The 11,557-nt window shown below is 38.5% G+C and overlaps 1 protein-coding gene across 1 annotated transcript; it reads right to left on the bottom strand.

The window, feature by feature from the left end:
• Positions 1-300: 300 nt before the first annotated feature.
• LOC108612129 (uncharacterized) lies at positions 301-4,076 on the bottom strand. The gene is made up of 6 exons (XM_018005030.2): positions 3,819-4,076; positions 3,414-3,755; positions 3,075-3,357; positions 2,125-2,363; positions 1,389-2,066; positions 301-1,314 (listed from the first exon to the last, which is right to left on the bottom strand). Exons 1-6 carry the CDS (start codon positions 3,962-3,964, stop codon positions 1,212-1,214), a joined length of 1,791 nt encoding a protein of 596 aa, XP_017860519.1. The 5' UTR covers positions 3,965-4,076; the 3' UTR covers positions 301-1,211.
• Positions 4,077-11,557: the final 7,481 nt, after the last annotated feature.

The raw sequence follows: 11,557 nt of genomic DNA, 5'->3' as shown, positions 1-11,557 counted from the left end.
AATTTGAAAAATATTGGTTTTGTTAAAATTTATGTAATAGGCAGAAGTAGGCGTGGCAGATCCCCATAGGGTACATATATATATTCTTGATAAGCTGAGTCGGTATAGCCATGTCTGTCTGTCCGGATGTTTGAACGCTTCGATCTCTGAAAGTACAAAAGCTAGTGACTTGAAATGGATGTACAATAGGTCCGTTTATAAAATGCATGTTTCGACTATGTTTCCAAAAATCGATAATAACACTTTTTTTCGCGATGAAATCTCCATTAAAAAATCAGTTATAAAATTATATCTCACATCTTTTGTACGCCAATCTTTTATTTATTTATTTATTTTATTTTTTAAAATTTTTTTCTTTGCATCCGTTTCATTTGATTTCCAGAGATCTTAAGAAAAATGTGGCTTAACCTAAGAAAAAGTACGTCATAGTTGTGTATAGCACAGGTTAGCCATAGAAGCATTGAACTACTATAAGTATACGCTCATTAAATCATAAATCATATTAAAAGTTGTCCATGCGCTGGGAGTATGTCAGGTCCTTTGAATTTATCTGCATTAATTTAAGAAAATTAAGACATAAATCGAAACTTTTACTTGTGGCACAAATAAATGCCCCGAAAGTTCATCCCAATTGCAAATTTCTTGCACGCAAGTAATTTACTACAAATATGAGCCGAGTTCTGGGAAAGTTTCAGTTATGCAACATCAAATATCTAAATAATTAAGCATTTGAGAGTTTTCTCGTTTGCCTCGTGAGGTAAATTAATGAATGAAGCTAAGTGGAATTTGATTATGTGAAGCGAGTCATGGGTGAGTGGAGGCAGGCTCTGCTTTAAGGGTCTTTAAGGAAATGTAGCATCCCTTTCGACTATTTCTGCCAGCGTGCACAAATAAAATGGCTGTCAAATTGGTGGAGTTAGCTGAAAATCTTTTGCTACTGACTGCATATGCTGTGCTTCCCATTGCGCCACGTTGCATTGGCTTTAAATGTGGGGAAGCTTTTAGGCGACGACATAAATTGCTAGCTGTGGGAGTGGGGGGCTGTGGGGCTGTGGAGCTGTGGCGTTTGCCTGGGCGAAATCTTACATAAACTTCGGTGTCATGCGGCATGTGGACAGCTTGAATAGCTGCCGCAAAGTGTGCAACGAGCAATGCGCTTTGAGGTTATGTAATGTGGCTGGCACAGTTGAACAGTTAAATTACATGCAAGTTTAAGGATCACGCTCGTAGAACTCGGATGGTATAAATATCCAGTTCTTGGCCAAATCGTTAAGAGCCTCCACCATCAGGCGACTGAGTATGGACAAGATGGTACTGAGGGAGAGAGAGAGAGAGAGAGAGAGTGCCCTTTTAATAATCGGAACTAGTTCCAGCTATGAACCACTCACTTGTGATCCACCTGCGAACTGACATTGAACGGGGTCTGCATGAGATCCGTCATGACGACTTCATCGTAGGTCTTGCTAAACTTGTTGCGAGTCCGTTCCGCGGGAATGCGCATGAAATTCGACTTGGATAGGAACTTCCAGAAGAGCTTCTCGAATATGGTCACCCGATGATCGATGGCCATGCTCAGCTCGATCACCTCGTTGGCAGTCAGTTTACGTTTCATGGAGAGACGCTTGACCAGTTCCTCGCGTTCCTTGAGCTTCCTCTCCGCCTCGGTTAGCTTCTCCACGGGCGGAGCATCGCCGGCAGCGGCTGGGTCCAGGCCGACGCCGCCGCAGGGCGAGCAGGCGCCATCGACCTCAACGATACTATCGTCATCTCGTTCCTCACGACTGGACAAATGGACACGAATGTTCAGATGCAGAAAGACATGCTCCACATAGCTATCCTCCTTCCACTTGGGATCGTCAATGGACTCGACCTCGGTCAGCTCGGCTTTGGCTATTTGGGTGGCCGTATCCAGCACACGATGCACCTCCAGCACAATGGGAATGCGACGGAAGAAGAGCAGACGCTCAAAGACGGAAACCTTGATCTCGCAGAGCTTCGAGTGATGGCCCTTCAGGCGAAAGATGGACGGCTCGAAAGTGACAGCAAAGAAGTCACTGATGATGTAGCTATAGGAGGAGTCGAAATCAATTGAAAATGCCAGGAAATTAGCAGGAAACGCCTCACTTTTGCCAACGAAATTCCATGCACTTCTGTCCATAGTTGTGCAAATTGACGAGCTGTGTGCGACTCTCCTTGATGCAGAGCTCGAAGCTCAGGCGATTCGGATAGATAACGTAGAGATATTCGGCGGATTCTCGGTCCTTAAGCGGCATATCTGTGACCTCATGCTCGTCTGTGAGCGCGCCACGTGCCTTGATCTTATAGCGCGCCTTGACGCTCTCATATGATAGCATTACTTCCACCTGGTACAAGAAAATGAGTTAACAGTGGAGTTTGTATGAATATGGGATATGGTATATGCAATAACTGATTAAGTGAGATTGGATTAAAATTAGGGCTGCCTATTGAAGTATCTCCCTTTCCCATTGTTAAGCCTGGGTAAAGGAATTTGAAAATGGAGTAAATATTCTGGCATTCCTTATCTTGTTATCTTGTTGATATTGCGCTTGAAGAACGTTTCTCTTTCAGAGATTCCAACATACATACATACACTCCTATTTTGATACACTGTTGAGCTTGAAAATATGTTGATTCTTATTTTTCTTATTCTGAATTTTCCTACGGACCTATATTCCTGTTTTCTAGCTAAGTTATTGATAATTATTGGTCCTTTTGCTTCAGGAGCTGTGTGTTGAGTTGGGATACGAAATTCCCTTCGGAGTTGTTTTCCTACTGCAATCATTGACAATTCTTATGTAAGGTGTTACCTCATACTCAGTTCAGTTCCTGCATTCCCTCATCGCCTTAATGTACCTCAATCATTGACAAGTCTTTCTAATTACGATATTGTCAATTGCCAAGAGCTTAATGAGTTAATGAGTTAGTTCTTTTCCTTATACAACTCATAAGTGTAATTTAATAGGTCTACTAAAAAGATTTACTGAACTGTAATTCCCTAAAGACATATGCTCACATTCCCCCAACTCAATCCTTTGTCATGCTCAAGAGCTCACCTCATTCTCATAGTCCAGGGGCCTGTACTCAACGAGCAGGGGCCAGACGCTCTGCCGGGGCACAGTCAGATTCGAGTTGTGCAACTTGAAGCTGCGTTCGCGTGCGGAGAAATTGAACGATAGATGGGTCATCGTGATGTTCTGCACCCAAATCGGCTGTGTGACATGGCGAAAGTTTCGAATATTTACGGGCAGCAGCTCCTTGGTAAGCAGACAGCGTTCCGGATCGAAGGCTGTGACCTCCAGCTTAAAGGTCCAAATGAACTTGCGATCGTCGTTGGTGCTAATAGAGCCGCTTGGAGTTAAGACTGAAGCTGAAATGCTTGGAGTATTACTCACTAGATCTCGTAGGTGAGATAGTGTTCGCCGTAGAGAAAGAAGTGAGCGGTCACCGAGATGGGCAGCACCTCGTCCGGCAGCAAGTTGAGCAGCTCCTGGCTGACGTGGATGAGCCGGCGATGGGGGCAGTGGAAGAGCTGACGGAACTGGTTGAAGCCGACGCGAGTCTGCAACGGCTGGCACTGGCAGTTCTGGACGCGCTTCAGTTTCAGCTCCAGCGGCTTGGCGGACATATTGCGCAGCCAGAAGATGATCTTCAGGGGCTGGCTCTGAATCTGGCGCAAGGGAATGGCCAGAACATGCTCGAACTCACGCCTGTTCGAGCGAAGTTTCTTGTTCAGACTGTGCGAGGGGGAGGACGGGACTCTAGAGAGGATCTTTCAATTGAGAGAGACAATTACTTGCCCTGTTATATCGAAGCTCTCCCAATAGTAGAGCTTGAGTATTGGTGGGCGTATAACGGTTAGATTATCTATCATCAGCTTCTGATAGATGGGCACGGGATTCAAGATGCCCACGCACGGACATTTTTCCATTTTCAGTGTTTCCATATTTTTACTTATTTTTTGTTGTTGTATAAATATAATATGGATGAGTTGCCTTGACTTCAAAGTGTAGAGATGAAATTGGATGCTTAGTTTCGTCTACATTTGTCACACTGTGCCTCTGCCCCCGGCTCGACTTGGGCACGTTCTCTTAATGCCATTAGAACTTTGCTCCGCACGGCCCGAGGCGCCTCTGCATGCTGCACACTCGTAAATATTCATAAATGGTCAGCCGCTCATACACCGACGCCAGCAGCAACAGCCAGCTGGGTTGACCCCCAGCGCCAGATTCTTTTGACTGCTGCAAAAGTACACTCACACACACACACACATACACACTTAAAATCTCTCACACACACACACTTTATAGCCCTGAGCTTTTCCGAGTGTGCTGCATAAAGTGGGATTTTGTGGCAGCGTTGTGCGTGGCATCTGCATTTTGCATCATTTTGCGTACAAAGAAATTTTGCCAGAAACAACTTTGCATTGAGCATCTTAGCAAATTGAATAAACAAAATATTTTGTTTGTATTATTTTTTAAATTATAAATTATTTATATTATCAATAGAGTTTGCCCTTACATCAAATGTCTTTTTTTTTTAAATTTTATTTTTTATGTTTTAGATTATTTATTTATTTAAGCAAAATTTTTCATTCAAAATCTATTCTATAAACATATATTATTATTTTAATTTCCATTCAAGTTCGAATAAAATATGCCTCAATGAACAAGTATAACCGCTTTATAAATGATTTTTTTGTCTTGAGCAAGATTATATAAATGAAAAAACAAGGATTTAAGTTCTCTTTTAAATTGAGTATTTTGCTAATATTTTACAATTTCTGAAACATTTATTTGCTTTCATACAAAAAAAAAAAAAAAAAAAAAAAAAAAAAAAAAATAATAATAATAATAATAATAATAATAATCAGAAAATATATTTGATTTCCTTTAATTTATTACAAGATGCGTCGAATTAAAATTTAGCATAGATCTAGACTTAAATACTTTCGAAGTAATAAAAATATTAGTATATTATATTATTATTTTTTATTTTTTATTGTTATAATTTAAATTGAGCTAGGATATTTATATTTATATCATATTTTTACCCTATGAAGTCCTTTTTTTAGTATATTTCGTATTTTAATATGAATCCTATTTATAAAAAGAAACCTTTTCCTAACCTAATGTTAACTAAACATTTTCAAAAATTTTTTAATCACTTATTTTAGGAAATTAAACATTTTTTATACCTTGCTTCTTGCTTTATGAGTTCTTCACATTTTCCTCTGAATATGCCCTTATCAAATTGTAGGTAACTGCAAAGTCAACCTTGGCTATAAATGTTATCTTTTTATTTCTTTGTATTTTTTTTTGTTGCCTCTGCACAGCTTGCAGCATTGTTGGCAGTTGCAAGCAATCAAAACAATAGCCAGGACCTTAGCGGAAGCAACTAACGTGCACGCATGAATACATAAGCTGCGCTGCAGGTGCGAGTGAGCTGACAATATGCGGTGGCCCATACAGCATTTGCATGCAGCGCAGAGCTGGAGACGGCAGTCGATAGTGATTCCTTGTGCCACGCCCACGCCCACCCCCAACTGGGAGAGCAACGATGTCGTTGCAATTCGTTTTGTTTGTCGATTGACAAAGTGCCAAAGGCCAAAACCAAGTTTATGTGTGACTGAATGTGATTGTAATTGTGTGAGTGTGTGTGTGTGTGTGTGTGTGTGTGGGTGTCTGTAAGTGTGGCAAACAAACGAGCAAGAAAAAGACATTAGTGCCAACGCGCCTGTCAAAAACAAACCCCAAACACGCGTCCCAAACGACATCATATGTGGGCGCCAGTTGGCAGTTTTCAGTTTTCAGTTTCTAGTTTCCACTTTCCCAGCGAGTCGTGTGCATTGAGGCATTGAGGCAACATCATTTACAGTTAGTGCGCTGACAATTGCAGGCTAGCAGTGTGCGCATAAACGACAATTAGATGGACCCCAAGCAATCTGGCACAGTGGCTGCCTCAGATTGTGTGGGCGTCTTGATGGGGCATTCATCTGAATGCGCATGCAAAGGCCCCCTCCAATCTAGTTAGGTTTCTTTGGCAGAGTTTTACGATTTAAAAAAATGCTATTAAAAATACTTTTACTTACTATTGAATACAATACAAATAATTAAATTAAATTAAATTAAAAATTTAAACACTTTTAAAATACTTTTTAAATCATTAATAGCATTAAAAATATCATACAAGAAATACTATTAAAAGTACAATCCAAAAAATACTAATGAAAGTACTTTTTAAAAATACTATATTATAATATAAAATACTATACTATACTATAAAACATTTAAATGGTCAACAAATTGTCTTATAGTATTTTATTCTATATTCCGCATTATATAATTTTTATTTTATTATTTTAAATTATTATTTATTTTTAAAATATAAAAGTATTATTATTATTTATTATTATTTTTAGGAAAAGTTTTTTTTTGTTTTATTTTTTTTATTTACTTATTTAAAATATGAAATATAAAGCTATGCTTTATATTATATTATTATCTCCTTTACTATGGTTAGAAAATGAAATGATAGATTTAACAACCGTTAAATATCAATTACTCTTCTATTTACTAAATGAAATTTAAAACTTAATTTTGAAAAATATATATTAATTTTAAAGTACATTTATAACTAGCAAAAATAATAATAAGCAAAAAGAAGAATTCAAATTTCGCTAAAGTACAAAAAATATTAAATAGAATACCAAAACTACGTACTAAATTCCATCTATGGAAATTAATGTTTAGTCGCAGTCTATTTCGGTGCAGGAATTTTGATGAGGCCTTTATAGATGTCTAACTGCCAAAATTGTACTTATATAAATTTCTATTAAACGGTATTTGCTTATTTTACTGGTATATTTGATCAATATTTTGTTACGCAATATTTTTTTTGGTATTTTAAGATAAATACCAAGGAATGCTAAGCTCTATTCGAATAATTTTTATAAGCAAAGGTTTTAATGGCAGCAAATACAAATAGGTTCGTCATACTCTATATTCTGTGTGGTATTTTATGAGCATTTTAGTATTTAAATAACATTCTATTTAAGCAAAGTTTAGGTCAGAAAACAATGTCTAGTTGAGATGGTAGCGTTGTAATCGACAAGCATTACATCAATCACAGCACGGCGTGACAGCATCGCATCCGCGCTTATCAATCGTCAGCCCGTCGGACTTCATTCACGTCGCGTCGTTTTTAGCTTTGCCGATTCCGATCCCCGAGCGATACAACAATGGGCAAAGTGCAGGGCCAGAAGCCAAGGCGGCTTCAGTAATTGTCGTTCGTCGGCAGAGCGCGCTGTTGTTGAGTGTGTTCCTCCGATTGCCAACGTTTCAGTGCTCACGCTCACTCGCAAATGCACTCAAAAGTGCGGCCCGTTTCCAGGCGTTCCGCCTGCTCGACTATGTCGAGCCCGAGTCGGGCGACTGTGGGCAGTATTTAAATTGAATGCAGCTTCAAAAGAAAATTTTTACGGGGGACACTTGGCGAGTTGCTGGCGACAACTTGTTGGCCAATTGTTGTGTGGCTTGACTTTGAGCAACTTTTCGTGTTTCGGTCAACCGTTTTGTGGCCAATCAAAAGAGCGTCGAGTACTTGGCTAAAATAACTTATATATGTGGAAATATATATGTATGTAATATATACACACATATATATATTCAAGCACTTGTAAAACGCATTGAGTGCGCTCGTCGGCTGCTTCATAATTATGGCATAATTTGCAGCCTCAGTTATGCCAACTAATTACAAAAAAAAAAGTTGTAAAAGTGTTTTAGCGGGCATGCCTGACTAGCAGTTACCCCGAGTTGAATGCTGATCTGTTATTTTCCTTTCTGTTTTGTATGTTATGTATGTATAACAAAATGAATTTTCTATTTATATTGAAATGAGCTCAAGTTTATAATACATAATTATTTTTCACGAAACATTTCCCACAAATATTTCTTTGTGTCAATATCTCCTATTTTGGAAATTTTTCAGTTAAGGAAGTTTAATGGAACAACTTGCTATCTTTCTAATTAAGTTAACACATATCGTATCGTATCCCTTAACTTATTTAATTGCTTATAAAACTCACCTTTTATATCGCTCATACCTATTCGATTCCTTAAGCCTTAATATCCTGTATACCTATTTACTTTTATTCCTTCTATTATTCACGATCATTAGACCCTTTAATTCCTTATGTCCTTTATTGTCTACGTGGTGATCAAGATTATGCTTATGGGTAATCATAACGGAGCATACCTTCTTTACCTTTAATTCCTCACTCCTACTCTTGATATCACTTTTCCTATTTAATTTTGTACATCCTTAATATTCCTTATTATCCTTTGATTCTTTATATTATCTTTATATCAGGTTATTTATGCTCTTTATTCTTTATACCTTTTTGATTATTTATGCCCCTTTTATTCTTCACGCTCTTTAACTTCTCTTATCCCTTATAGCTATTACATGTTTTATACTTTACTATAGTTTTTATACTATTTAAGGCTTAAGGCTTAAGGCTGACTTCGATTTACTCTGTTTTTCATAAAAGTCTCTCGGCAAGGGCAGAGACTGCGGAGTGTGCATGATCGTTCCTCAAACAGAGATAGGATCAAACATGCTTGGCATTCTCCACGTTTTTACGAGGTAAAGCTTATAAATCTCTTAGAGGTTTTTGTGTAAGATCATCATGATCTCTGCGCTCCTTCCTCTCTAAGAGACACGGTTTCGGGACACTTCTTTATAAACTACACTCATCACGTTCCGCTCCCTCTCTCTCTCTCTCTCACTGTCTCTCTCTCTTTTTCTACCAATTTACTAATTGAAAATCATATGAATATATCTCCTACACGCTCAGCCATCTACAACTTCTTGTAGCAACAAATCTACTCAAAGCGAAAACCAATCGACCCCATTCCCTTTCAAATAACAGCGCACAATAGCGCGCCCATACCTGCAGCCTTCTGGGCGTGGCCCTAAGAGCACATGGCAATTAAAAAGTTTTCATCCAAGTACATTTTTTTTTTACCTGCTGCTCTTCAGGCAGGTGGTAAAAGTTGCTAGCAAGCAGCAACACGAAATGGGCTGCATCGCATTTGAGGCACTGTCACGCTGAGCGTGAAAATGGACGCATTTCAGCCTCCGGCAGCAGCCAACTTTCATTCACGAAAAATGCGGCGTGTTAATTTCATGCTCCGTTATTATTACAAGTTCATTTGGTGTAAAATACGCGAACATCATGAAATATTGATTTTGATTGATGTATTTGAGGTATTAATTATACATTTTTATTATACCCTGAACCCATTGAAAATGGGAAATCAGGGTATAATGGTTTTGTTGAAATGTATGTAACAGGCAGAAGGAGGCGTGGCAGACCCCACAAAGTATATATATTCTTGATCAGGGCGACGAGCTGAGACGATTTGGCCCTGTCCGTCTGTCTGTCTGTCCGTCTGTCCGTCTGTCCGTCCGTCCGTCTGTCCGTCTGTCCGTATGTTTGAACGCGTCGATTTCCGAAGATATAAGAGCTAGAGACTTGAATTTTTTTTTAAAATGACCGTATATACAGCGCGGACGTCGGGTTTGCTTTTAAAATTCGATAAATCATCCCGTTATGTTTTTATCGAGTAAAAACATTCAAGTTCAAATCAGATGCCTCTATAGCTAATTGTGAATGATTTTTCTTTTTTTTTAAATTTCTCAAATATTTAATATAATATGTAGATCATATGCTGAAAGTTTCATTAAATTCCCTTCAGTCAAAAATTAATAAAAAATAATCAAATATTTGGCCAATTAACAAACGCACGTGCAGCAGCTACAACAAAAACATTCGTTTAATCACATCAGCTGTTAGTTTCGTTTAGTTTTGGTAGATGGCGCAGCAGCAGTGAATCTATTTGAGTTTTGCCAACGCCACCAGCAGGCGTGGGGTGGCCTAGTGTGTTAGATGCATGACGCTCGATCGAGGAGTCGCGGTTCGAATCCCGATCGATGCAACTGATGTTAATTTTTTTTAATTGTTTCAAAATATTTTTATATTTTATTAAATGAGTTTGGTATTTTATTTATATTTTTAAATACATCGAAATTGAAATTTCAGCCATACTAAATGGGCATTTTTGTTTGTTGGGTTCAGGGTAGTATCTAGTCGAGCACTCTCGACTAGAGTTTTCTTACTTGTTTTTATTTTATTTTAATTTTATTTGTTTTCTAATAAATCGTATAAAATACCTGAACATAGTTTTATATTGATAGCCTATAGTAGGTAATATTTATTAATGGAATTATAATTGTAGAGTAATTGTTGCATTTAAAAAATTAAAAAAAAAGAAGTTTATTGAATTATATATAATAATGTAACTAAATCCAGCAGATCAAAGAAATGGGAAATCAGGGTATTTATTTATTTTTTCTTTTTTTTTTTGCAATGTCGAGCACGCTTAAACTCTTTTTCTGCTTTTTCGTCTCCCCCTCTTTTTTGTTTCTTCTTATCTTTATTTTTTGTTCTGTCTGTCTCTTTTATTGCAATTGCTGTCTCTCTCTCTAGGTTGCTCTATCTTTGTCTTTGTCTGTCTATCTTTCACATTCCTTTTCTTATACTCAGTCCCTCATATTAGAATATTGCTTAAGTCTCCTCTCCTGATTCAATTTTTCTTTATTTTCCACATACTCTCTTTCTTTGCCTTCCTCTCTCTGCCTTTGCTTGTCTCTCTCCCGTCTTTTTAGTCTCATTTTCATTACTTCTAGCGCTTTACTTGATTCATCGTTTTTCTATTTTTGACACACTCTCTCTGTCGTCTCTCTCTCTCTCTCTCTCTCTCTCTCTCTCTCTCTTTGCTCTGCCTTCTTTTCCTGCATTCCTGTTCTTCTTCACAGAAGTATAATCCCTTTATTTAACTTTCCAAGTTTATAAAGTTAACTTCTAGTGCTTTTATTACTCCTAAACAATACATAAACTGACATTGAATTCTTCGAGTGTGTGTGTGTGTGTGAGAGAGAGAGAGAGAGAGAGAGAGAGAGAGAGTGAGAGACTGAGAGATGCTTGATATTATTTGCATGAAAACATTCATTTAATTGCCTGTCCCATGCAGTTGAAAGTTTCCAGTGCTTGTAAGCGAACAGTGAGTAAAATATATTGTTTAGATAAGAGCCTGTTATTTAAAGTGCACCTGAGGGGGATCTGAAAGAGGGTGGGGAGGGGAGGTGGACGTTGCATGGCAGTTAGTGACACTCAACATCCGATGTGCCCATTTTCTATGCGACGCCAAGAATTGTGAGTCGCTATGAGAGGCAGAGAGAGGGGGAGAGAGCGAGAGGGGGGGGGGGGGGGGGGGCGAGAGAGTCATGGCTCCTGTGGCTGTAGCAAACAATTATTGTTATTTCAATTTAAATGCAGCGTGCCGACCTCTCAACAGCAATAACAACCAGCAGGTGGATCGCCCCCAACCAGGTGGATCCCATTCGCATAGCCAACCCGCCCCCAGCCATACCCCCTATTTGAGGGCTTTGTGCGACGCTATCAAAATTATACACC

This window comes from Drosophila arizonae, chromosome 3 (assembly GCF_054131065.1).
Source record: "Drosophila arizonae isolate 15081-1271.41 chromosome 3, UAZ_ARI_1.0, whole genome shotgun sequence".
Classification (NCBI taxonomy): domain Eukaryota; kingdom Metazoa; phylum Arthropoda; class Insecta; order Diptera; family Drosophilidae; genus Drosophila; species Drosophila arizonae.
The sequence above is the reverse complement of the archived record's forward strand: the minus strand, read 5'-3'. Positions and strand labels throughout refer to the sequence as shown.

Excerpts from the sequence above, each read along its gene's own strand:
- LOC108612129 (XM_018005030.2), bottom strand. The coding sequence starts at position 3,964 with ATGGAAACACTGAAAATGGAAAAATGTCCGTGCGTGGGCATCTTGAAT. Across the intron at positions 2,364-3,074 it reads CCCTGGACTATGAGAATGAG|GTGGAAGTAATGCTATCATA; the intron begins GTGAGCTCTTGA and ends TTCTTGTACCAG. Across the intron at positions 1,315-1,388 it reads AGTTCGCAGGTGGATCACAA|TACCATCTTGTCCATACTCA; the intron begins GTGAGTGGTTCA and ends TCTCTCCCTCAG.